The 27,541-nt window shown below is 41.2% G+C and overlaps 1 protein-coding gene across 5 annotated transcripts in view; it reads left to right on the top strand.

Moving 5' to 3' along the window:
- LOC139755026 (paired box protein Pax-2-B-like) overlaps positions 1-25,492 on the top strand; it is a 504,237-nt gene extending 478,745 nt beyond the window's left edge. For 2 of the 5 annotated variants that reach the window (XM_071672964.1, XM_071672965.1), the window contains 9 exons: positions 3,012-3,209; positions 9,592-9,809; positions 14,608-14,693; positions 18,591-18,694; positions 18,908-19,053; positions 19,280-19,387; positions 22,257-22,640; positions 23,450-23,554; positions 24,744-25,492. In XM_071672964.1, the coding sequence (XP_071529065.1) occupies positions 3,012-3,209; positions 9,592-9,809; positions 14,608-14,693; positions 18,591-18,694; positions 18,908-19,053; positions 19,280-19,387; positions 22,257-22,640; positions 23,450-23,554; positions 24,744-24,910 (1,516 nt within the window). In that variant the 3' untranslated portion in view covers positions 24,911-25,492. Of the gene's footprint in view, positions 1-3,011; positions 3,210-3,259; positions 3,458-9,591; positions 9,810-14,607; positions 14,694-18,590; positions 18,695-18,907; positions 19,054-19,279; positions 19,388-22,256; positions 22,641-23,449; positions 23,565-24,743 lie in introns of all 5 variants that reach the window. The other 3 variants (XM_071672966.1, XM_071672967.1, XM_071672968.1) reach the window with 3 other exon arrangements.
- The last annotated feature ends 2,049 nt before the right edge of the window (positions 25,493-27,541 follow it).

The following is a 27,541-nucleotide window of genomic DNA, read 5'->3' as shown; positions in this document are numbered from 1 at the left end:
CTCGATCACTCAAAATCTTTTTCACTCCATCTTACACCTCCAATTTGGTTTCCGACTTCTCGTTTCCGCTACCTCTGACACATATATCCTCTTTGTTAATCTTTCCTCATTCATTCTCTCTTTGTGACCAAATCCCTTTAACACCCTCTTCTGCTCTCTCAACCACACATTTCTTATTACCACACATCTCTCTTACCCTTTCATTACTTACTCTAACAAACCACCTTACACCACATATTGTCCTCAAACATTTCATTTCCAACACATCCATCCCCCTCTGCACAACCCTATCTTTAGCCCATACCTCGCGACCGTATAACATTGTTGGAACCACTGTTCCTTCAACCATACCCATTTTTGCTCTCCGAGATAAGGTTCTCGCCTTCCACACATTTTTCAACGCTCCCAGAACCTTCACCCCTTCCCCCACACTGTGACTCACTACCGCTTCCATGGATCCATCCCATGCTAAGTTCACTCCAAGATATCTAAAACACTTCACTTCCTCCAGTTTTTCTCCATTCAAACTTACCTCCCAATTAACTTGTCTCTCTGCTAAACCTAATAACCTTGCTCTAATTCACATTTCCTCTCAACTTTCTTCTTTCACACACTTTACCAAACTCAGTCACCAACTTCTGCAGTTTCTCACCCGAATCAGCCACCAGCGCTGTATCATCAGCGAACAACACCTGACTCATTTCCCAAGCCCTTTCATCCGCAACAGACAGCATACTTGCCCCTCTCTCCATATATATATATATATATATATATATATATATATATATATATATTAGAACAACACATGTGCAGGTGTTATACTGTGTCGGAACTGGCTAGTCTGTTTCAAAAGGTTCTATATCTCAATTTGCATCTAAATTGTTTTCCTGTCGCAGCATCTGCCTTCTCCTTTGAATCATCATCCTCTGTTCATGATGTATTCATTTCTCGTTCGCTGTTCACGTGGCTAATTTGATAGTGACCTCACGTAGGAGAGAAATCTATGACCTGTGTCGTAGGGTCTGGTTTTTGCCTTCCAGTTGCAGGGATATGATAACAGAGAATACAAAGGACTTCGGAGAGCAACGTAACGTTGGGTCCTTTCGAGGCCAGGTGTGCGAATATTTGGTGGCTGCAATTTTTAGCTGACGTGATGAGATCCAAATTCGTCTGAGTTTTGGTCGAATGGTTGCCAGTCTTTTATCATACCATACACTGAATAGTTATCTGTTCCCATATTCTATTCTGTACGATATATTCTAAGATACTATATTAAAGTGAACAATTAATGAAGCGTGTCTGTTTTCTTCTTTCGCGTGTTCATCAACTGTCGATTTCGAAAATCGTATTTCTGATGATCATTAACGCGTATTTCTGATACATTCGGAACAACTGTTAAGTTTGGTGAGGCCCGGCAAGTACAAGTCACATCTAGGGCAATCAACTTACATCAGTAGATTTTTTTAACACTATCTTATTCTCGAGCGTGTTAAGAAATTTCGAGCTGAGTTTTGGTGCATGTCTCAGAAGATGGAACCTGGTCTAGACAAGATGTTATCAGCGTCTGTGAGGATTTTCGTAAAAGAATATACCAACCGCTACAGTTCTTATGTGTACAGTGACTAGGTGTCCGTTGTCCGATATCATAGCAAAGGCCGGGGAATAGAGTTTTGTAGTTGACTGTTCCGTCATATTATCGACTTTCTCCTTAGCTCTCCAAATATTCATCTCCTATACATCCTTATGTAAGCCGTCAATACACTGAGCATAATCTCCATAAACCTATCGAAAAGTATTCAGCTCCCACATTCAGCACATTTACCAGTAAAGCGATTTTTTTTTATACGTAAGTTAATTCATATTACATCTATTATTCTTTTCATTCGTTTTATGGCCATTGAGTAGTTCATTCCTTCACTGAAGTCTGTACTTGCATCTAGGGTATATTACATTATCTCAGACCTTCATCCATAGACATGACTTGGCTCGTTCTCTTTTCTTATAACCACTTCTCCACCCACTCTAATCTCTTACTTCAGTTAAGATCCAGCCAAAGTATGTTTTGCTGTCCCAGACGGTTACCTACTCAAGAGTGGAGTGTGGACCTATCTGTTGCGTAAACACGTTTCCTAACAGTCTAGCGGGCCTCGAAAATTGAATAAAGCGATTTCTCTAAAAGAACTATCGTTAGCTTCTACTGTCTTATGTAGCTTTACCTGTTTTCCTCGTTTGTGTATTGAATCTGTCGTATTCTTTTACTGTCTTAGGTAATGTAAACCATGAGTGATGTAGGGCACCAGACGTAGCTAACTCTCCACCCAAGTTGCGAGGAGATATACGAGCTGATCATAACTGACAGATCCTCTTAAGGCCCCGGTGATCACTGTAAAGAAGATATACATTGTCACTGATAAAGTACAACTAAGTAATCATATACGATCTTAGAATTGTCATTTTATCTTGATAGCTACTACAATCAGTACATGAAATAACTGAATTAAGCTCTTATCAGTCTTAGATTTTACAATGGAATATAAATGAATACAAAGGAATTTAAAAAACAATAGATCACTGGATCCTTTCAACCGTTTGTTATAGAAGAACACTGCAGGAACTCCGATTAGTGTGGTTAGAGAAGAAGGCTATACAGATGGTTAAGAGAGAAAATTATGCTAACGTTTCATGCGATTAAGGAGGCGCAAATAATGTTAGTTGTGGACTTGAAGTAAAACAAGCATTCATCAAGTCTATGCTTAAAGGTATTTTTGGTAAATTTTTCCGTGTGTGTGTGTGTGTGTGTGTGTGTGTGTGTATCAAAATACATTCAAAGGTCCTTATCCTCTTATTAATTAGCTTTATTTACCTAATAATCATTAGCATCGTCCACACTAACCAGCAACATCCGTGGCCCGTGGGGTGTGTTAAGGGTGGGATCCATATGGTGACTAACCAAGGTTAATGGAGCTCTCTTGATCCACACACACACAAACACACAACATTCCTTCTTGCAGGTACTATGAGACGGGATCCATCAGACCCGGTGTAATCGGCGGGTCTAAGCCCAAGGTGGCCACACCTACAGTGGTGGAAGCCATCGCCAACTACAAGAAACAGAACCCCACTATGTTTGCTTGGGAGATCCGGGAGCGGCTTCTGGCAGATGGTGTGTGTGACCAGGAGGGCGTTCCATCTGTCTCCAGTATTAACAGGTGGGTGAAGGCCAACACTGACTAACCCATTACCCGTCGTTCTCTTCTAGATTTTACGAGACCGGCAGCTACAAAGCCGGTGTCATCGGCGGATCCAAACCTAAAGTAGCGACTCCTATGGTGGTGGACACCATTGCTAGGTACAAACTGGAGAACCCGACCATGTTCTCCTGGGAGATCCGAGACAGGCTACTTGTGGAGAATATTTGTACTCAAGAGAACGTACCATCCGTGTCCTCCATCAACAGGTAACGTCGGCAGTAGACTGGAGACTTATCCCTTGCCCTGCCTAGCCTGCCTGTATGCCCAGCACACAAACCATCAAAACTTGCTCTCTCTTTATCTGATCAGTTTGTATCCCGGTCACTCCACCTCAAGAATGCAGCGTCCTTTTTAGCACCCTTTTTTTTTTGTCTGAGTCGCAGTGGCAGCGTGGTCCTCATAGTCTAGTAGTGATTTGGCATGTGTTTTGCACTGTTTCCTGCCTGCCTGAACCTTCCATTATTATTTCCTAGCACATAGACTTTATGCCTTATTTAGAGATTGTTTTTAGAGAAATACTGATTTCGTAGTTTCATCTAGTCCTGATGAAAATGGTACGGTAGATATCTAGTGTAGATTTATGCCCTGAAAAAGTTTTTCCCTTTTCGTAAACTGTGAATGGAATGTCTCAATTGTTATGTTTTTACGTCAATGGTAGCTGAGACGGCACCACCAAATAATTGCCTGATCATGGCCATTGCATTTGTGTTATACATACATATACTAATACTGAGTTTGGTAAAGTGTGTGAGAGAAGAAAGTTTAGAGTAAATGTGAATAAGACCAAAGTTGTTAGGTACAGTAGGGTTGAGGGTCAAGTCAATTGGGAGGTAAGTTTGAATGGAGAAAAACTGGAGGAAGTAAAGTGTTTTAGATATCTGGGAGTGGATCTGGCAGCGGATGGAACCATGGAAGCAGAGGTAAATTATAGGGTGGGGGAGGGGACGAAAATTCTGGGAGCGTTGAAGAATGTGTTGAAGTCGAGAACATTATCTCGGAAAGCAAAAATGGGTATGTTTGAAGGAATAGTGATTCCAACAATTTTGTATGGTTGCGAGGCGTGGGCTATGGATAGAGTTGTGCACAGGAGGGTGGATGTACTGGAAATGAGATGTTTGAGGACAATATGTGGTGTGAGGTGGTTGTTTGATCGAGTAAGTAATAATAGGGTAAGAGAGATGTGTGGTAATAAAAAGAGTGTGGTTGAGAGAGCAGGAAGATGGTGTTTTGAAATGGTTCGGTCACATGGAGAGAATGAGTGAGGAAAGATTGACCAAGAGGATATATGTGACGGAGGTGGAGGGAACGAGGAGAAGTGGGAGACCAAATTGGAGGTGGAAAGATGGAGTGAAATAGATTTTGAGTGATCGGGGCCTGAACATGCAGGAGGGTGAAAGGCGTGCAAGGAATAGAGTGAATTGGAACGATGTGGTATACCGGGGCCGACGTGCTGTCAATGGATTGAACCAGGGCATGTGAAGCATCTGGGGTAAACCATGGAAAGATGTGTGGGGACTGGATGTGGAAAGGGAGCTGTGGTTTCGGCGCATTATTACATGACAGCTAGAGACTGAGTGTGAACGAATGGGGCCTTTGTTGTCTTTTCCTAGCACAACCTCGCACACATGAGGGGGAGGGGGTTGTTATTACATATGTGGCGGGGTGGCGATAGGAATGAATAAAGGCAGACAGTACGAATAATGTACACGTGTAAATATATATGTCTGTGTGTGTATATACATGTATACGTTGAGATGTATGGGTATGTATATTTGCGTATGTGGACGTGTACGTATATACATGTGTATGTGGGTGGGTTTGGCCATTCTTTCGTCTGTTTCCTTGCGCTACCTTGATAACGTGGGAGACAGCGACAAAGAAAATATATATATATATATATATATATATATATATATATATATATATATATATATATATAGCCATCTTCGTCAGGAGAATTGACTGAGCATCTCAGCCAAGAAATACCTGCTTTCATGGGCTCCATAACCAAAACAAGGAATGCTATATTTCTCTTTTACTATTTTACTTCCCACATGAACCAATGAGGCAATTCTTTAAATGGATCTTAAAGAGGCCTCCGCTGATGAGATTATCTCGATTAGCTCGAAATTCTCAATGTCAAAGACAGCTGCGAAAATTCATTTTTGCTTGAGACACAAACTACGAACAATAACACAGTAATGCGGGTATATATCTGTTAGGGAAGGGACCCTCTCGTCATCCTATTCCCTCATCTGCAATGCAAATTAGTGCAGGCTACTCTGACGCTCCAACTCTTCTAGGACGGCCCGGCCTAACTTGCCAGACATTTACTCCGTGCATGAATCTGCCTCTGGGAAATATATTCAGAAAATGCTATCTGGATGCAAAGGATCCAACTATATTCTGGTGAAAAAGATGCTAAGGCCTTAGACTGAAGTTTCACTGTTGTTTCAAGGGACTTATGGCTTACGTACCAGCAATCATTCACGAGAGCCAACGCTATCACAGGGATGTTGGCGTCGCTTATGACCTCATTCACTTGTCGTTGGCGTCTAGAAATTGCCGTGGTGCTCCAGACCCCGAGGTCATTCACAGCCAAAAGACCTTCCACCATGTGAGAAGTTGATGGAACCCTTTTAGGTCCTCATTGGCTGAGGTGGCTCATAAAAATGGTGGTGGCTGGCGGAGTGCAGCGGTAGTGAAAGAGGAGGAGGGGCTGCGCCCACCGACACATTGAGGAAAGGTGGCCACTAACACTTTCCCCCTCCATCTCTTGCATCTCTTCTCCCTCTTCTCTTGGTGTACCTACAAGCCGACAGTTAAGAGTATGCAGTGAAACGTCTGGCATCAAAAACATGTATGAATTTGAAGTAGATTATCTAGAGAGAAGAGCAGTGGTAATGTTAATCAGATGACATGACAAACAAAGCTGAGGTTAAAGAAAAAAGATGTTGCGTTAATCTGCTTAGTCGAAGACGGGAGCTCGTACTGATGATATCTCTATTCCTGAAACTGATGATCAGTGGTATGATGGCGTTGCCATGTCCTCGTGCAGTCGCATAATGATCTTTGTTAATTTTCCAGCATCAAGTAGCCACGTTTCTTGGTTGATTTAGATCATTAATTGGAGCCACAAAAGAAGACGATTTAAAGAACTACGCAATGTTGAAATATGTTTTTATTTACAGGGATTAGTTTCTAATCAGGGAAAGTAAGTAGAAAGGAAAATTCTTTAAGAGACGAAATTAGTGACGTGTCCTCTATGTGCAGAAGAAAGAAATACTACTCATTTAATAAGTGACACCGATAATCCCTTCCAATACAGTGCTAAGCATAAAAGTACTGCGAATTTCAGGTTTATGTTTTCTCATGTAGTAAGCATTTTGACTGCACCCTACTAGAAGAAAACTGATGAACTTGGCCGTGCCAGGTGAAGCTGTGATATTTTTTCAGGAAATGAATAAGTTTTAAAGACATTATGAATGTGGAGAACTGGTCAAGCAAGAAATGATGTAGTCACTATCTTAAATCTTTTTTGGGGAAAACTTGAGACGTTGAAATTTGAAGATCATGCTCCATTCATGACCAGGTTAGCTACATGTTTGGGGGGACAAATTAATACCCTCCAGATGGAAATGTCTTCACCGTTCGCTTTGAAACCCTCTGATTCAAAGATATGAAAATCCTGTTGAATGAATTTCTCTCTCTCTCTCTCTCTCTCTCTCTCTCTCTCTCTCTCTCTATATATATATATATATATATATATATATATATATATATATATATATATATATATATATATATATATATATATATATATTTCCCTGGGGATAGGGGAGAAAGAATACTTCCCACGTATTCCCTGCGTGTCGTAGAAGGCGACTAAAAGGGAAGGGAGCGGGGGGCTGGAAATCCTCCCCTCTCGTTTTTTTTTTTTTTTTTTTTCCCAAAAGAAGGAACAGAGAAGAGGTCCAGGTGAGGATATGCCCTCAAAGGCCCAGTCCTCTGTTCTTAACGCTACCTCGCTATCGCGGGAAATAGCGAATAGTATGAAAAAAAGAATATATATATATATATATATATATATATATATATATATATATATATATATATATATGTATATGTTTTTATGGTACTCCAGGAGCACTGGGTAGAACCATAGACCATAAAGTGTAGTGAAGTGTGTGCGTGTATGCGAGATGAACGGGCAAACATAGTTTAACTTGATTATGTGGCAATTTTGAACGCAATCGTTCCTCCTCATGATGCAAAGGTAAAATCATATATTAATGAACCCTTGTGATAAGTTCTTTGAGAAAATTCTTCATAAAACACTACAGTTCAGAAAAATATATAGGTTTCTGAACATTAGCATACACTGAAATCTTTTAAGGAGTCCAGACAATTTGTTCAGAAAAGAAAACTGCATCGAAAGTTTGTCCTTTCATTTTGTTCCCCTTCACAAACATCAGATGAATGGATCATGAATTGTAAGCGGAGCATCAATTGTGAGTCTTCCGACGTGAACCTGGTGCCCCTCCGGATCGTGAATGATAACCTGGTCCTCGAAAGCTTTCGCCATGAAGACCCCTTAACTCACGTCACTCACGGCCGGAACCAAAGGAGCGTGGATGATAGCTGGGTCCAAAGCAGCCTTCACCAAGATGATGGGTTAGACATTCCTCACCTCAGTCTTCGCCGGAATCAAGGGACCGTTAATGTTATATAAGAACCCAGCAGTTTTCAAGTCGGACTTCAGTCTCCTAACTTGAAGCCGAACTCGCGGGATTGTTACTAGTGAATGGGTCTTTTGGCGATCTTTGGCATTAGCTCCTTCGATCAAGTTCCTCACGGTCACTCAAGGGCAGAGTACCAGGGAACAGTATACTTGCTCACTCATGTGTTTTTGGTGAACAGGCGTCATGTGCTGTACTTTAATTAAGTACTTTGTTGTTGGTCGTGATGGTCCTCTTTTGTACATTGGTTGTTATGATCAGTTTGTGCACATTGACAATGCTAGTGGCACTCAGTTTCAACATGATGATGGTGCTCGTGACGCTCGGCTTGGACATGGTGGATTTGGTTGAGACAGTCAACCTGTCACTGAAGTTGGTGATCCTTAAGACGACCCTGTGTACAAGCGTGATGTTTGGACCGGTCGATTTCTGCAGGCTGCTGCTGTTTGTGGCAGTCATTTTGTGTAGGGAGTGAAGGTGAAGCTGTATATCTGGGAGGGAAGGGGAGAGGGAAGTTGTATGCCTGGGAGATGTATTGATTAGGAAAGTCAGTGTTTGTCTACTTAGGCATATTAGTTCGATGTTAACTCTCGTAAATGAGAGGTAAACTCCCTGAGCGTTGCTCATGATCGATCCCGGCTACAGACGAGTGCTAGATATCTGATGAGTCACGGTCAGTGCATATATATATGGAGCCAAGTTCTTGCGGAAAGAGGCCTGACCACTCGCCAATACCCTGTTTGCTTATTAACCCAGACAAGAATGTCGGGGTCACTACATCCGACCCGTTGCTGCCCATCCTCACATTCCCTAGCGGTTTAGATTACGAATGGGACATTACCAGTTTTTTCCGTGGGAAATTTACTTACTTCCCCAATAGGAGTGGATGTGGTTTTACATTTTGTAAACACTGCTATTTCTAATACGCGATGCTGAGCGTGTCCCGTAGACTTTATATTTTTTCTCAGCACAGTGGTAAATTCTTTTATCTTGTATATCATGTAAAATGATCTTAGAGTGGAATTAAAAGTCTTATGATTTAGTATAATGTCAACCAATTATATAGCTTAATGCCATACTGCCAGATGATTACCATTGATGCTACATATCTGCTCTCCCAAACACCCCTTATGACATCATATAACTTCCTGTCCACTGAATGCATATTTAATTCCTAACAACAGTAATAACTACCAGTCAACCTAACCAAAACTCTTTAACCTCCCACGTAACTCGGCATTTCCGCACATTCTAGTCAATCAAATGATTTCTCATTTTACTTTAACTACTACCAGCTTTACGTGTTCACATCACCACCACTGTACTGTCTACCTGCATTGACAATCTCCGTTCACTACCCAGTTCCCTCGGGAATGTAACCACTTCCTCTCTTTCTTTATCCATTCCTCTCCGCCTAACAACTACCGCTATAAACATGCTCGCATCCACCACCCTCCTGGCCACCATATGGTGCCCTGCCCACCCTCCTCTGCCCCTGCCAACCTGCATGTTGCCGCTACCTCCACGTGGCGTCAACCTTCCTCTACCTTTACATGGCGTCAACCTTCCTTTACCTTCATACCGCCCTCACGTGCCCACAGAATAGTGCGCAACAAGGCAGCGGAGAGGGCCAAGCATGGGCTGTCTGGGACGCCTTCGCCAGTGTCGCAGGGCGCCTCCGTCATCAGCCAAGCTCCGCCCACGTCCCACGAGACCGCCCTCCAGCGCCCAGGGTCTTACTCCATCACCGGCATCCTCGGCCTTCCTCCTCTCACAGATCCTAATGGAAATATACACAAGAGGAAGAGAGAAGACTCTGGTGAGTATTCTTTTGTTTCTGCTGCTTCCTCTTTCTATTTCATTTAGTAGATTTGGGTTTAAGATTACAGCGGAGGATCCTAAAGCTGCCAAATGCTATGGGAATTGAGGTACTGCTGTGTATACTGCAAACATACAGCTTATCCATAGTTCTTCGTGTTGAAGTGCATAGTTTAAACGACCATGATGCATACAAGGGTCCGCATATGGTCGGGCCCACATGTGTTCGAATCATAGACGCGGCAGTCAGCCCACAGTTAACCCAGCTGCTCATCCTCCTGTTAGGCTTCGTCGATAAACTGGGCACCTAGCTTAGGCTTAGTTATATGTATATGTAGCATTAATGTGTGACCTTGATTATGGCATTCAACTGCATGTATCCTCTCAGATAGCATAATAGAAAAGAAAAAATATTCTAGACCTCCCAATAACTGTAATCATTATCGGTGAAAAATTTGCACAGTACTTAATTCCTAATCCAGTGAAGAAAACAAAACTCATGGCTCTCAACTTCGGCTGGAGCAATACAGTAATACACTCAAGCAACAGGATATAATTGGTCATCACCTCCATTCTCCCTGATCTCATCAGCCATCATGAATATCTTTCATTATCAGATATACGTTATGATGGATGTCTTGCCATCTTTCAAACAACATAAACTAGATTTTATGAGGTTGAGAAATGCTTTCACTGGCGTGTCACGTATTTAAAACTGCCTGGGTAGCAATTGTTCTATTGTGCCTGTCACTTTAGTCTCTCTCTCTCTCTCTCTCTCTCTCTCTCTCTCTCTCTCTCTCTCTCTCTCTCTCTCTCTCTCTCTCTCTCCCTCTCTCATATAGATAACACAACAGATAACCCAGACCTGGGCCAGTGGATCCTCTGTTGTCTGTCCGTTTCTCCTATTTACTCCCTTTTTTCCGCCCATCTATTGTTTCTTCATCTATTGTTCTCTTCCTCTTTAGCCCAAGTGACACTGACTCACCAGTGGATATCTACGTGTTGATGCCATATCTCATTTTCATCAACATTAGCGATTCATTCAGATTTTCTGTCCTCGTTTATCTATTGTTGAGGAGAACATTGCTTAAGTGTGTGAAGGGGAATAAATGATTCGCGAGAGAGTGAGAGAAGGAGGTCACAGACCATTTACCATCAGCCCAAGAGGTTTCCTCAGGAGCGGATCTCAAACTCTCTATTATTACTCGATTATAACCTCTAGAGGTAGGGTTAACACCCTCTCACAGTTGGTGGCTCAGTCAGCGGAAAGAAAAGCGATTTATTCATTTTTCAAGAAACGTTTAGAAATAATGTTCTCCTCGTAAACACTTGAATGATTAACTGAGCCTACCTGAATTATGATAAGATTCGCCAATCACGGTCTTGTAAAACCATTAAACTGACTCTAGGAAAAACTCCCCATAGTTGGCATGTGGAACGGAGCAAAGCAAACCGCTTCTCGCCCACCTATCGTTCTGTGTTACTGCTCCCCTGACTGCGATTAATTTCACCCAGGGAAATCACTTTTATCTCATTTGTACAAAAGAGAAAAAAAGATGAAAGGGATGCCAGCGATTAAAACCCAGTTATTCAATTAGACTATTTAGAGGAAAATTAAGTAAATGCCTTCAATGACTCGGGCAATTTCTTAATGTCTGGGACGATTGTCCTCTCTCTCTCTCTCTCTCTCTCTCTCTCTCTCTCTCTCTCTCTCTCTTAGATGACAAACCAGATGACCCACTGTAAACGTGGGCCAACGAACCCTCTTTCGTTAGTCTGTCTTACCCATGTACTCACTGTTTATGATAAGCGTCATTGGAAGCTTAGCTGTTAAGCAGCGTATAGTAATCGTGTTTTTGATTGTGAATATCATACTTTTTTGCTCATTTTACCCCGTGGCGTCTGTTATATAAAAAGATGCGTAAGTTTATTAGATGAATCAAGACCATGGATATACATTATGGCTGATCTTCTCAGCAGTGGATGGACAGAAAACCTCTACATTCATTAACTTAATATCTCCCACCTACCCTAAAACGGGAAGGAGACTCAGAGGGTCCCTAAACCTTAAATAAGGTTAATGATCGTGTGTGTGTGTGTGTGTGTAGGAACGACTCCCTTGTGACGACCTGTAGTCTTGAATCTCAATAAATTTTGTGTACCTCTGATGCCGGAGCGGTACTTGGGCATCTGCTTTGATTTATGTAATGAATGGTCTAGACTCTGACTTCATTATCTTTCAACACTCGATAGTCCGTGATAAAGATACATAAACAGACTGCCATGGCAATCGAAATTTAATCACCCAAGGCTCACTGGCTACTGTCCTTTGTTAACCCTGCACAACCCACTCTTGATGAGAAGTGATTATCTCCAATCGCTTTAGTCTGGCACTTGTAACATGCCAAGGTTTCGCCGAGTTTAGCACTCTTGTTTCGAATATATATCTTTTTTTAACGTATAGGATAATGTTTACATTGTTTTCTCACGGTGTTGTTCAAGTAAATGACTCTTTTTAGAGGTTTAAGAAACTTTTTTCCATATATATACTTTCTGTATCAACTGGTGCATTCCTCTAACTTTCTTGCAAGGAGGCAAGTATAACGGAATACTCTTATTTTCGTAAGAAAAACTTGGTGTTTATTATTCTGCAGTACTCTGCACACATGCGTATCATATATCCTTGGGGAGTTGCAAAATTACTTAACATCTGTGCATGGCAACAAAATGCGAATGAAAATCAATAGCTAATGAGTTTAGAATAAAAATAAATTTATATATCTATTCATTAGCTTTTTTTTCTTTAAAACTTAAGTGTTTTTTCTATAAACTCCTGAGAATAATCGTCTTTTATGTTCTTTGATATGAAAATCTCCAGGATGTTTGGTGACCTTTTCCACATTGACGAATATATTCATAACCGCGTCCCATTGTCACACGTCTGCCTTGAGAGACATTTCTATATATTTTGCCAGATCTGATCCCACACAGCCAGACAAGTATGTAAACATCCCAGCTCTATTTCCAGACATCATCTGAGAATGACCTAGGACCGAAGGTCGAGGGTCATACTAATGCCTTCGTTTCGTGTCCCTAACAGCCCACCGTGATATAGTGCCCGCCTTCCCCGTCACTTTATATGTAAACCAGCCGATGGTTCGGTGATCACTTCGGGCTTAACGAGAGATCACTTAACCTGTACATCTTACTTGCAGATAACTGGAAATAGTTTTTGTCGTACATATGTCCGAGGGTATGTAGGTCAACCATGGAAAGCATGATGTTCTTGAAATATTTATAATGACTAGAGATTATTCTATCCCACAACTGCTTTATTTAAGAGTTCTATAGTGCACAGTCAATGGATCCACTGGCCAGCACCTCTATGGCAATATATGAAGTAGAAGCAATGAATATCTCTGAGCCTGGGAGATACGACATGATTTGCTTTGTTTCGCATAATAGATATAACTCAATATCATACAGGACGCAGACATATTACGATGATTTTTTTCGTGAAAATTTCAAACTATATGTGTCTCGCAAATTTGCAAGGTGGATAGGGGAGCGACGGTTTGACCAGTTCAATATCACAGTGGCAGATCCGTCTGGGACGGCAAACACTACAACTTCACTATCATCTCAGCTACAGCCTTCAGCACAGCATACTAATCCCTCATCTCCCATCATCGCCACCACCATAGCATTACAGGCCAAGAACAACGAGATTCTTATATGAGAACCGTACTTGTTTAACAGGAGGATATGTTGCTTCTGCCACGCCTCTCCGTTCAGTGATGGAACCTTGACGAGGATGTTCATCACCTCTGGCAACCACTCCACACCCACAGCATCATTTTCCTATTCTTTGTTGTCTCATGATCCTGAAATTCACAGCCCTTATTGCGCCAAAGTATTATGGAAATTATATTCCTTTCTCCGTCTTTATCCAGAATGAACTCATAAGCTAGAGAGAGTGGAAATAGATCATTATTTGATTACTAAATCGAAGGAGACACCTTGGCTAAGATGCGTTCTGGTGCATTCGTAAGTTTCATTTTGCATTCGTTTTCCCCTTCCCCTAACCACCTTTCTCAGTTGATATGTACGTGTGTGTGTGTACGTATAAAATCGACATCACACAATATGAACAGAGAATCTAATGAACTTCACAATGATCAAGCTAACTTCATATCCGGCGCAGGTGTTCCATAACCAGCACTGATAATACAAGCAGTATTTTCAACATTAATTATTGCTCTGTTTACCACGAGTGTATGGCTTTCCCCACTTCTTGTGCGTCTCAGTTCAACATTCTTGAGGGCAGTCGTCTCTCATAACAAACAGAAAAATCATACGTCTATCTGTACCTGAGAAACATATAAACAAATAAGGTAAAGTGATCCTTAACGGGGCCAAATATGTGACCAAGTCTATAAAGAAGAATGTGCTGGTATCTAAGTGGTAAATTTTCTTCTCTATTTTAAGAAATCTGAATAATTGCACAAGTTCATGATAAGCTCGTTGCTGGATTTAACGACTGTAGACATAATAGTCATGAAGCCAGAGCCTGTACCATAAACAGATAAGTTAGCACCTCTGTCGTTACGTAATGTCTATCGTAAAACATACCAATTAAAGCTGGTAATGCCCTACCTCTGTACAGTTTCTTTTTATCATTATTTCTATTAGTTTTTTTCATTGTTATTAACATTATTGTTATAATTATTTATCTAAGTCGAAATGGTACTAACCCATAAATCAACTGATTGTTTATAACAAACCTTCATTTATCCCAGACGAACACCGAGACGCACCCAGCCAGCAGGAGGATGACCTCAAACGCCCCAGAACTCAGTACAACACCGACCCGCTATATACTAATGTGAGTAAACCAACATTCCTGGTGCTTAGCATGGTGAGGGTTACTACTGATTGTGGTAGCAGTAGTACTGACTGCACTGCAAGTGTCATTATCAATGTCAGTAGACTGCAGTAGCTGGTGTTTCACGTAGTAATTCTTATTACTGGTGCTGATAGGAGAGTTGACTATATTACTGTTATCATCATTAATATCAATACTATTATTACTATTATCAACAGTAGTAGTAGTAGTAGGGATAGTGTGATAGCAGTAGTAGTGTTAGTAAGGGTAGTGATAGTATCTACATGATTATTGCTCTTACCATCATCTAGAACCCTTATACCCTTATACTATCAATACCAAAATCATTATTATTAACAGTGGAAGTGTTGGTGGAAAATCAGTCCCAGTAGTTGTACAGCAAATAGCGGTAATAATCACATTAATGGATGACATAGAAATTCATTTAATTCTATTAGAGGCAGCAGATCAATGGAAATGGAGCAGCACTAATAGTAGCAATATTTTTCGTAGGAATGATAGGCACAAAGTACATATATATTAGTGGTTGTAGCAGCAGTGGTATCAGTCAGCATCAGTAACAAAGATTCTATGTACTAATTGCTGGAATGTTGATAGTAATATGTGTGGAAATACTCGCTGTGATTCTTAATACTGTTGATATCTTTTTAGGTAACACTTTTGCTGTATTTTCAACAACTACCACTACAAGTATTTCCAAAGTTATTGTTACCATCAACATTCTACTACGAATACATTACTTTTGGTACTAAAGTATACTGCTGCAGTTACAACCACCATTGTTGCCACTACGACTATCATTCTTACGATAGATAATGCTACTGATTTGCTGCCTCGTCGACAGATAGAACTACTTTTGCGTCATCCATTATTGCTAATGTTACCGCCATTCATTACACAATTTAGCAGGAAATATAGACAACTGACGCGCTTGGCTCACGATCTCGAAAAGACAGAGTAATGTCACGACACTCTGGCAGGACCAGAAGTGAAAGGTATTGCAAATGCAGAGGAAGACGTGAGTCGATAGAGGTCAACATCGAAGAGTAATAAAAAAGGAAGAGATCCATCTCCGTGCGAGAATATATGGCCACATTACACTTAGAATGTTTGCCCTGGGGACCACCTTACATAACAAGCTCAGCTAGGAAGAATTTGTTTTCCTATAGACAAAGATTAGCATGTACCTGTAAACTATAAGCTGACTGAACATCGTCTTAGGGCTAAGGGTCAAGTTTTATTCCACCAATTGCAACAAAATAATGGAGGCTCAGATGTCATAAAACTAAATAGGAAATAAACCAAATTTGATATGCCTCGTCACTACAAATCTCACAAACAAAACAGTCGGTAGCTTTCAGGGTAGTCTTGTGAAAGTCATGTGTAACCCTCGTCAGTGGTGACAAATGAGACCTTTCGCGTCATAATCCAGGTCATGTGATAACCAAGCAGAGGCGTTGTCACCCTCTTTAAAGTTACAAGAGATACCGAGACAGTCACACTTTGCTATGACAGCTGATTTATGAAAGCGTTAGGGTTTTGATCATTTGTCTTGAAGCGGTCCACCTCTACCTAAGTTTTTCAGTAGCGATGGGATCATAAAGACTATGGTCGTGGTTGTGAAGGTGAAGGACTCTGCATAGAGGATTCTTGTCCAGAGGTAGTAGTGGAGGATGTCACTTAATGGTGCCTGAATCAAAAGGAAGAAGCGAAAGGAAGATGGAAAGAGTATTTTGAAGAACCGATGAATGTGGGAAAAAGCTGAGCCAGCAGTCGTTATATGCATGGTTATGGAGGACGGAAGAAAAAGAATACAACTGCAGAGGCTATAGGTCTTCAGCACAGAGGGAGGTGAAAAGGGCGATAATGAGGCTGAAGGTAAGAAAGGCACCTGGTATGGATGGGATTACGGATGAAATTTTGAATTATAGGGAGAAAGTGGGTGAATTCATTTGATATAAAATTTTGCATGAAAGCAGAAGTATGTGCCTGAGGATTGGGTTAAGTATATGATTGTTCCTTTATTCAAAGGAAAAGATGCTAGGAACTTATGTAGCAGTTGTAGGAGGAATAAGGTTAAGTATACCAGGAAAAGTGGATGCAAGAGTGGTGACTGACAGTAATGGAAGAGACTGAATGCAGAATAAGTGAGGAGCGAGGGGGTTTTAGGAAAGGTGGGAAATGTGTGGATACGATTTTTGTGGTGAGAATGACAGTGGAAAAGTATCTTGCAAAATGTAAGGAGTGTTTGCAGTTTTTATGGATCTAGAGGAAACGTATGATAAAGTTGAGTGGAATGTTTTATGGGATATGTTAAGGATGTATGAGGTATGAGGACTACAATTTGATGGTGTGAAAGCCGTCTATAGAGAAGCAAATGCATGTGTAAAAGTGGATGAAGAATCAAGCAAAAGCTTCGGTATACATGTAGGCGTCAGGCAGCGCTGCATGATTTTACCATGGTTTTGTAACATATATGGATGGAGTGATTGGTGATAGGAAAGTAAAACTAGGGAAAAAGATTGCGGAGGCAGAGTGTGGTGGTGAAGCATGGTGGTTAAAGACATGCCTATTTGTGGATAATTCTGTGTTGTTTGGTATTGTTTGCCTAGAGTAAAGAGGCGTTGCAGAGGGTTGTAAGAGTTACTTATGATGTGTATAACCACAGGCGATTGAAGGTAAAAGCAAGTAAAAGTAAATCAATGGTGTTTGAAAGGAAAAAGTGAAAGAGTGATTTTTGCAAAGCCATATAGAGTGAAGAAAAACGTGTACTAAACAGTGTTATAGATATGGAGATAGAAAGACTGGAAGAGATGACAGAATTGAAGTATTTAGGAGCCATCTTGGGTGAGTTTGGTGATAGAAGGAGAGATAAGGAAGAGAGCAGTCATGGCAGAAGAGTCACTGGATCCCTCTATAGAATAATGAAGGGCGGAGGTGTAAGTATGGAAGCGAAGGAGGATTCTTGGACAGCATACGTAGTCCTCCCGACCCTAACCTATGCAGCCGAAACATTGACGTGAAATGAGTCACAAAGGTCAAGAATCTAGACTGTGAAAATGAGCTGTTTGAGAGGAGTAAGTAAGTGGTATGACTAGAGAGGGTGTACGAGAGATTTGGGATGGCATGGAAAGCAAAGGGAATAGATTGTGGAGTGGATGAAACGTAGTGCTTTGACGTGGTCTCGGCCTGTGAAAAAAAAAAAAGAAGTACAAACTATGAGTTTACAAGGAGAGTGCATGATAGTACATTCAAAGGGTGGGTGTGAGAGGAGGACCATCTGTGACGTGGGGCAATAGAGTGGAAAAGTGCTGGAGGGAGAGAAATGATGGAAGCATCCCTGGAATGGTGTATACAAAGGAGGCATGGAAGGACGGGTAAGTGGAGACTCTCTTGTCAATGCCGTCTCCTTGATAGGAGCTTCCACAGGGAAAGGCGTCAAGGACGTAGGTGCAGATAGATCGTAAGATGATGGTGATGGATGATCCGGCACAGCCGTGATGTGTGATCGCCTACCGTGGCAGTAGTGGAGGATCCCAAATAACGGTGCGATGGTGGAGAATAACGTAGTGTTGGTGAAGGATCCCGTACTGTGGTAAGACCTCACAAGTCTCCACTGCTTTCTACGGTCATCATAAACTCTTCCTTCCGTAGAGATCTCTCACTTCCGAGGCATCAGTGTGTCTCATGGGCAGTCTGTTTCTGTGTATGGATCCTCTCCTGGCTCTCTCATCCACTCAGTTGATGCACATGCGCAGTAGGAAATATTCTCCTGTATTGCGTTTTAAGATATGAGGTGTATCTTTAGCATTCTTCCTCAGTTGAGTATCTACCCTCAAGAGAATCATACACGTAAGTGGTCTTTGTCTCCTACAGATGCTATGGTCGAAGCAGTGGTCGACGCTCAAGACTGAAGACGCGGCCAAGACATTCTTACCTGAACTTGGAGGAGTTTCCGGGTGTGCCGCGTCCCCCTACAGGTGAGATTAAGTCACATCTGGGTTTTCTCTGCAAGTTATCACTTTTTCCTTTCGTATTTTGGCAGATGGATTTATTCTGTCTTTGGAATGTTTTAATCTTGTATAATTTCGATTCATCTTTCGAAACTTTATGGAAATCCTGAACTCTTATGAGCATCTTCTATATGCATGGAATTAATATCATTAACCCGTACCTACTTACTTGGTCTTCAGCAGTGTACAGTCGTTTGTGGATCCCCCGACCAGCTACCCATCAGTGTCGGCAGCCTCCATTCCCACAGATGCTCTCTACGAGACCCTGTCAGTGACGCAGTCCAATAGCAATCAGGTCTACTCCCCTCCTCTTCCTACCTCCCACGGTAATTGATCTCCGACAGACTCTGTCAATTTACCCCTGCAAGTTATTTCATAAAAGCGCCAGGAGTTGTGTTCTTATATGCATGGTGGTGGGTATGAGGGCCAATAGTTCTAAAATGCCCTGCCTTGATTAAACACCAGGAAACAAAATCAATAAACATCAGAGTACCAAAAGAAAATCTCTGCTCAGTGTACGACAGAGCTCTAAATGCGGTTGGCCTCCTACAGGTAGCGCAGGTGGACTGACGCCTCTTACACCCATCACTATGCAAGACGTCAAGCCAGTCCTAGCGGCAACATCAGTCCTTGACACCACCGCCTCTCAGTACCAGCAAGGTAAGGCCGTCAAAAGCACAAGCGCCACTGCTGATAACATCCTCCTATTACCATTATAGCTCATACTGGCTCCTGGGGTATAAGATCTAGTCAACTGGATGTATCAATAGTGTTGTAATCGCAAGAAACGTCTTATGATCATCACCTTTACGCGAAAGCATTATTGTTATACAGAATCGTAACCTCAGTTTCTTTTTACCACTTAGAAGTAGAAGACAAGGAACTCAGATCATTTCGCGAACTGTATATCTTCCACCCAAACCTTGGCGACACAGTTAAATCAGCAGCCGGTTCTAGGCACTGTGCCAGCAGGAATTACGTTCAGGCATTAGATGTAGAGCCAACTTTGGCAATAAACTTGAGTGAATCATTGGCCATGATAAGTCCGTATATGGAGACGTTAAGTCACCAAGTCTCCAGCCATTGCTCAAGCTACATTGGACTTAAAATCATAGATATTTGCTTGCCTCGAGAGACATTGCTGTGCTGTGCGCTGGCGAATGGTAGGATAGTTCTCTGTTGTCTGCCAAGTATGGGAGAAACAAAGCAAGAAGAAACTTCACGAGATCCATGCGCGCCTTGGAATCAGAACAGTAAATTCTTCTTTAAAGATGAGGCAGTGGGTTCGAATCACAGGTTCTTTAGTCTTCGATTAACTTTATAACTTGCTCTGTAAATTGGCACCGTGAGGAAATTTCTTTCCACCTCACCGTGAAAGAGGGTCATATATATATATACATATATATATATATATATATATATATATATATATATATATATATATATATATATATATATATATATATATACATATATATATACATATGTATATATATATATATATATATATATATATATATATATATATATATATATATATATATATATACATATGTATATATATATATATATATATACATATGTATATATATATACATATGTATATATATATATATATATATACATATGTATATACATATGTATATATATATATATATATATATATATATATATATATATATATATATATATATATATATATATATTATATATATTATATATATATAAATAAAGTACAAAGAGAATGAACATAAGATGCACGTAAAACCGTAAGGAAACGAAAAATACGAGGAGTCGAGCGCTTTCGTATAATCGTCAAGACTGAATACAGATAATAAGAGCTTCATCAGTCTGACCAGTGCAAGACTGACCACATTCTTAATGGGGAATATTGTACATAGAATTCCCGATAAGACTTTCCCTTACCGTAACATTATTGCCGAAGACTACATTGATATAAAGTTAACAAAACATGAAATTATGTCCTCACAGTAGAGTAATCAAGTTTTGTTCTCCAGCGGCGGCTCGTATATCATATTCTGGTTTTGTCAACCTGTATTCAGTCCAGACGATGTAATCATGCGAAAGCGCTTGACACCGTATTTTCCATTTCCTTGTGGTTTTACCAGCATGACGATCCTTGGATGCCATTGGTAACCAAGTGCTTCTGGTTGGGGATGACCACCAAATGGAAACACGTATTTACCAATGGCGTCTAAGGTTCTTCACTTTCTCGTATATGAACTGACTGTTCTACGTCATCTGTCTCATTCTTGTATGTCCCCTGACGATGTGATCATTACACGAAAGTGCACTTGGAAACTTATCGTGTTTCATTTTCCGCGTGGTTATCAGCATGTATATATCTCACACTCACACAGTTAGACCGTTGAAATTTTACAGTCTTTGCCATCCTGTGCTTCACGTATTTCTCATGATCCGTCTGCCCTTAAGAGCCAAAGTCAATTTTTTTCTTATAGTGGGACTGACACTGAATGGGAAGAGTGCCATAAAATGTGCCTTTTATCAGAGAGATCAGTACATATCTATTCATAGTATTTCTATCATCTATATATTGAGCAACTCTCCCTCATCTGGATCAATATGTTGTTCATCTAAATCAACCATATCTAGTGCGTATTGACCATCGTTCACTTCAATGATGATAAGTCATCCGAACCACGCTTAATCGCCCAATGTCTCACATTCAGTTCATACAAACTTCATAAGCCAGTTCCAAATTCGGGGGTGTTCTCTGCTCTTATCAGACTAAGGGAGATATTTTGGTCAAGAGAGGTGGCTAGTATCTATTATCCATATCTTCGTAAAACTAGTAACGGATTTCACATAAACCAGGTGTTGCCTTCCTTTCTTCCTCCTTCTGGTGTTGTTATCTCTTCATATCAAGTCCATGACGCATGTGTAAATCTTGCGTGCATTCTTTTTCTAACATGCATGATAAGGCATGAATCTTGCTAACAAGAGACTACTATGATCTTTTGTGACCTCTGATAATTTATTCAACTTAAAATGTGTTCACTTGGTTTATACACTAGTTATGTTTCTGATGGTACATTAAGCATGTTGGTTGTACCAGTATTTTGCACATATAGACTGCAGCGAGAGGATGCAGCCCATCTAGTAGTTCATAATACTCAGGCTAACTTGGTAGTCACAGTCATGTTTACTGATTCAGGAAAGTGTGTTTGACCTGCATGGTTGAGCACATCTCTTTCGCTGTCACGCTTTAACGTCTACCTCGTCAGTTATTTAAACCTGTACTAAGGGATGCATCCTGTAGCTATACCTAACCTCCTGTAGTATTCTCCCTTATCCGTTCTGTTGTGACGGAGATGACACGAAGACTTAGGCCTAGGACCTGATAACTCCCTCACCAAAACAGATGATGTTCAGTTGTTAAATGTTTTGAATTCTATTATAGTTCATTTGGTTTACCCAAGCGTAGAGAGTAGTTAGTGTCACCATAAGAGTAGCAGAACTTGTGTGATAGTTGTTGTCTGCACGTCAGGAGGCACCGTGTACACACCCCTCAGCACCCACCAACCTACCTCCAACGGAGACTACGGCAGCACCCTGGCCAACCTCTACCCGGAGCAAACGTCAGTGTCGCCCGCCAACTGCACCAGCGAAAGCGAGACCCCGCTCCACAATCTGGTGGTGGCGCCTTGCTCTTCGCCCCTCAAGGCTGACACACCCTGCACCGCTGTCCTCACGGTTCTAGAGCCCTCCCCACACACCCACGCTGCCACTCACCATGCCCATGTATCCACGCATGCGCATGTTTCTACCTGCGTGCACTCATCAACGCATGCCCATGTACCCATGCATGCCAATATAGCAGCTACACTTGATTCAACTTACGCCACCCTACCGCCTATCACACACTACTCAGGTAAGTTACTTACTGTGTATCTAAAACTCTCCCTTCCCCTCTGGTGAGAGTTACCTCACATGCACTTTCTGTCACATCACCTGATTGCAACACTACTATTAGTTCGATAAACATTTCCCAACTCGATACAGGAGAAAAAATGTTCATATATGTGTGACTCCTATAGGTGCCGATTCTGGCTTTTTGACCAACTATCGGTTGTTACTCATTGTATTCAACTGGCATTGTTGTTGGAGTTTCTTTTTATGAGAGGCATCATATCCTCATATGCAAAAGTACTATAAGTTTATATAGACTAAACAAAATGTGCACAAAGTATATCGCTGAATGAGGCACATAGCATCGTCTGCAAACGTTACCTACTCCACAAAAAACAATGCTTCTGGTACATATTTCCTCATTAGAACAATTACATTTATTTACACATTCGTCTTGTATGATAATCTTTAGTCCAATAAGTTTTATGTCTTTGAAAAACTACGTAACCAATAGATTTTATGGTCTCTTTCTTGGTATCCCATCACTTATCCATCAAGATCTCAAAGACACTTCAGACAACGCAGTTGTATAATTACATTGTGATCATAGTCTATCAAGACTTAGAATATCCTTTCTCCTGTAAGAACTTAGCAAGGCTATAATCATCGCTTATCAAACACATATCCATGATTATGTATCCTCGGTTTTCTTTATCCTCCAAGAGCAGACTCTTCAAATGTATACAGCATAACCTCTTCCTCGTTTGTTTTCACACACCCGGACAAACTACAGATCCTTTCATATAAAAGAAATTCTGTATCTCTCTACAGGTACGGCCAGCATAGCGTCGATGACAGACTACACGTACTCCTCGCCGTACACCCAGTACCCGTCCACGTACCCAGCCTATGGCTATGGCACCGGAGGCCTCCTCAGTAAGTAACTGTGAGTATTGGTGTAAGTTGTTCTTTGGTTTTCTTTATGTTGCTATTCTCGCTTCCGAATGTGCTGGAAGAAGGCCACCATTACTGTAACCTCATCAGCACTACACTCTCAGTAACAGTGGTCGCTGGCTGGACCTTGACTCACATTCACTGTTCTATATTTTTATTAGTGTCTCGACACTTTAGGTCAAATGAAATCTTTCCATCCTCAGTTTTACTACCCCCTAATCTTCCCTGCAATACATCTTTACTAATGCCTCATATTTATTACATCCTTGACGCCACTGGCCTTTGACCTGACCTCTATACGAAAGGCTAAAGGCCAACGCAACTACAACTTCATCTTAATTACACTCTCCTCTTCACTACATTCCCTCAACACTAAAGGCCTTTGACCAGGTCAAAGGCCATCTTCAACACAGCCATCATTTTACTATACTACAAGTCAAAGTAAAAATCCGCAACTCCACTATGAATCGGGCCAAACTTATGTCCTTCCTTCAGAGAGAAACATAATAAAATCTTTTTTTTCTAAGAACTATTTTGTAAGGTGGCAAGGATGTCCCTCTTATCAATGTAGTAGTCTTTCTCCTGTTATGTATATTTCTAATCTTCCTTTCTTCATAGATGCTGTGCATTGATATTTGATTGTATGATGAGCATGGCCATGAGTCCTTAGTTTGAGATATCTATACTAACTGCTCATTACGAACTTTGCTTAACGATAGTTGGTGGCCACAATGCAAGTCTTGTCATGCTTTTACACCAGCATGGCAGTGTTAACTCTGACAAAAACCAAGAGACAAAATACTACTGAAGTGGTGTCGATCAGTTATTCTATTCAAATCAATAAGTAATGTCTGGGGAAAGAATCAACGTATTTGATAGTTGATATAGTTTAAACTTTTTAATGTTTTTTAATTGTTGTCTTTTGATTTAGAGTTACAAGTAATGTTATAAGCAATATATTTTTGTTCCGTTACTTCTGTGCAACGAATGATCTTACTGCTATTTCATTTCTCAATTTCTCCAGGCATTCACATCGGATTAAATGAATGTGCTACAGTATCAAGATACAATAAGGGAAAAATATTCTTTCAATGCTACAGTATTAAGTGTGTTGTATAACGTCGTCGCCTTACCTGACCTTTATCCTGACGCTTACTTCGTCTCTCCACAGACATGGACAACTATAGCAGCTCCGGTAACGGTGGGAGCAACAGCACCGCTAACAGCAGCAACATTACTAGTAACAGCACTAACCTCAGTAACAGTGCTGCACGCCTGAGGATGTTTCAGTCGCCTCATGGTTCCTCAGCGAGCCTGAGTCAAGACCTTGGCACTTAACGCTGTCTGTCGACCTCCGGGCAGTCTCAGGCATCGTTACTGCACCTCACGTACAATGATTGCTCACCAGCCCTTCGTGTGAGCGAGGAGGGATGGGAGCTCATAAGGAGAAGAGAACCATTGACGTCTCCGTTACGTGCTGGGCGGGGACTCAACTAGTTATAGCCGAGATGGTGTAAAGCAGCACGAAACGATCTCTCACTAGGATACCAAAGAATTGTAACTCTCAAGTCACGAGCATTATGAGCCAGGGCCCTGTCGGACCCCCTCCTTCTCAGACACACATTCAGGAGAGAACATCATGAAACCCAGTCATGTACACAGCACCTCATGGCCTTCTTAGTGTGCCTGGAGGAGGTACGTGAGGGGTGTCGACACACACATACACCATAGGTGTGAGAAGCCGTTTTCCTGTCTTTGGAGGATTTTGGCTTTTATCCAACGCTAATAACTTGCTCTCTCAGGACTCAGTTTCCATTAGGGTTTATCACTGTTCAAGTCTAGAACTATATACCCGTGCTTATGGCATCGCCCAAAAGCTATCCGAATCCTATGAAGTCTATTTTTTTAATAAAAGCGTCTGGTAAACTGTGATTTGATTTCCTCTCCCAAACATCATTCATAAACAAGTTGTTGGATAAATCATTTATACATAAATAAACGAATATTATATATATATATATATATATATATATATATATATATATATATATATATATATATATATATTTTTTTTTTTTTTTTTCTTTCTTTTTTTTGCTTTGTCGCTGTCTCCCGCGTTTGCGAGGTAGCGCAAGGAAACAGACGAAAGAAATGGCCCAACCCACCCCCATACACATGTATATACATACGTCCACACACGCAAATATACATACCTACACAGCTTTCCATGGTTTACCCCAGACGCTTCACATGCCCTGATTCAATCCACTGACAGCACGTCAACCCCGGTATACCACATCGATCCAATTCACTCTATTCCTTGCCCTCCTTTCACCCTCCTGCATGTTCAGGCCCCGATCACACAAAATCTTTTTCACTCCATCTTTCCACCTCCAATTTGGTCTCCCACTTCTCCTCGTTCCCTCCACCTCCGACACATATATCCTCTTGGTCAATCTTTCCTCACTCATTCTCTCCATGTGCCCAAACCATTTCAAAACACCCTCTTCTGCTCTCTCAACCACGCTCTTTTTATTTCCACACATCTCTCTTACCCTTACGTTACTTACTCGATCAAACCACCTCACACCACACATTGTCCTCAGACATCTCATTTCCAGCACATCCATCCTCCTGCGCACAACTCTATCCATAGTCCACGCCTCGCAACCATACAACATTGTTGGAACCACTATTCCTTCAAACATACCCATTCTTGCTTTCCGAGATAATGTTCTCGACTTCCACACATTCTTCAAGGCTCCCAGAATTTTCGCCCCCTCCCCCACCCTATGATCCACTTCCGCTTCCATGGCTCCATCCGCTGCCAGATCCACTCCCAGATATCTAAAACACTTTACTTCCTCCAGTTTTTCTCCATTCAAACTTACTTCCCAATTGACTTGACCCTCAACCCTACTATACCTAATAACCTTGCTCTTATTCACATTTACTCTTAACTTTCTTCTTTCACACACTTTACCAAACTCAGTCATCAGCTTCTGCAGTTTCTCACATGAATCAGCCACCAGCACAGTGTCATCAGCGAACAACAAATGACTCACTTCCCAAGCTCTCTCATCCCCAACAGACTTCATACTTGACCCTCTTTCCAAAACTCTTGCATTCACCTCCCTAACAACGCCATCCATAAACAAATTAAACAACCATGGAGACATCACACACCCCTGCCGCAAACCTATATTCACTGAGAACCAATCACTTTCCTCTCTTCCTACACGTGCACATGCCTTACATCCTCGATAACAACTTTTCACTGCTTCTAACAACTTTCCTCCCACACCATATATTCTTAATACCTTCCACAGAGCATCTCTATCAACTCTATCATATGCCTTCTCCAGATCCACATATATATATATATATATATATATATATATATATATATATATATATATATATATATATATATATATATATGCGGAGGAGGGTGGATGTGTTGGAAATGAGATGTTTGAGGACAATTTGTGATGTGAGGTGGTTTGATCGAGTAAGTAATGAAAGGATAAGGGATGTGTGGTAATAAAAAGAGTGTGGTTGAGAGAGTAGAAGAGGGTGTATTGAAATGGCTTGGTCACATGGAGAGAATGAGTGAGGAAAGATTGACAAAGAGGATATATTTGTCAGAGGTGGAGGGAACGGGAAGCGGGAGACCAAATTGGAGGTGGAAGGATGGAGTGAGAAAAGATTTTGAGCGATCGGGGCCTGAACATGCAGAAGGGTGAAAGGCATGCAAGGAATAGAATGAACTGGAACGATGTGGTATACTGGGGTCGACGTGCTGTCAATGGATTGAACCAGGGCACGTGAAGCGTCTGGTTTAAACCATGGAAAGTTTTGTGGGGCCTGGATGTGGAAAGGGAGCTGTGGTTTCGGTGCATTATACATGACAGCTAGAGACTGAGTGTGAACGAACGTTCCCTTTGTTGTCTTTTCCTAGCGCTACCT

Source organism: Panulirus ornatus, chromosome 18, assembly GCF_036320965.1.
Source record: "Panulirus ornatus isolate Po-2019 chromosome 18, ASM3632096v1, whole genome shotgun sequence".
NCBI lineage: Eukaryota > Metazoa > Arthropoda > Malacostraca > Decapoda > Palinuridae > Panulirus > Panulirus ornatus.
This window is presented reverse-complemented; position numbering and strand designations above follow the sequence as displayed.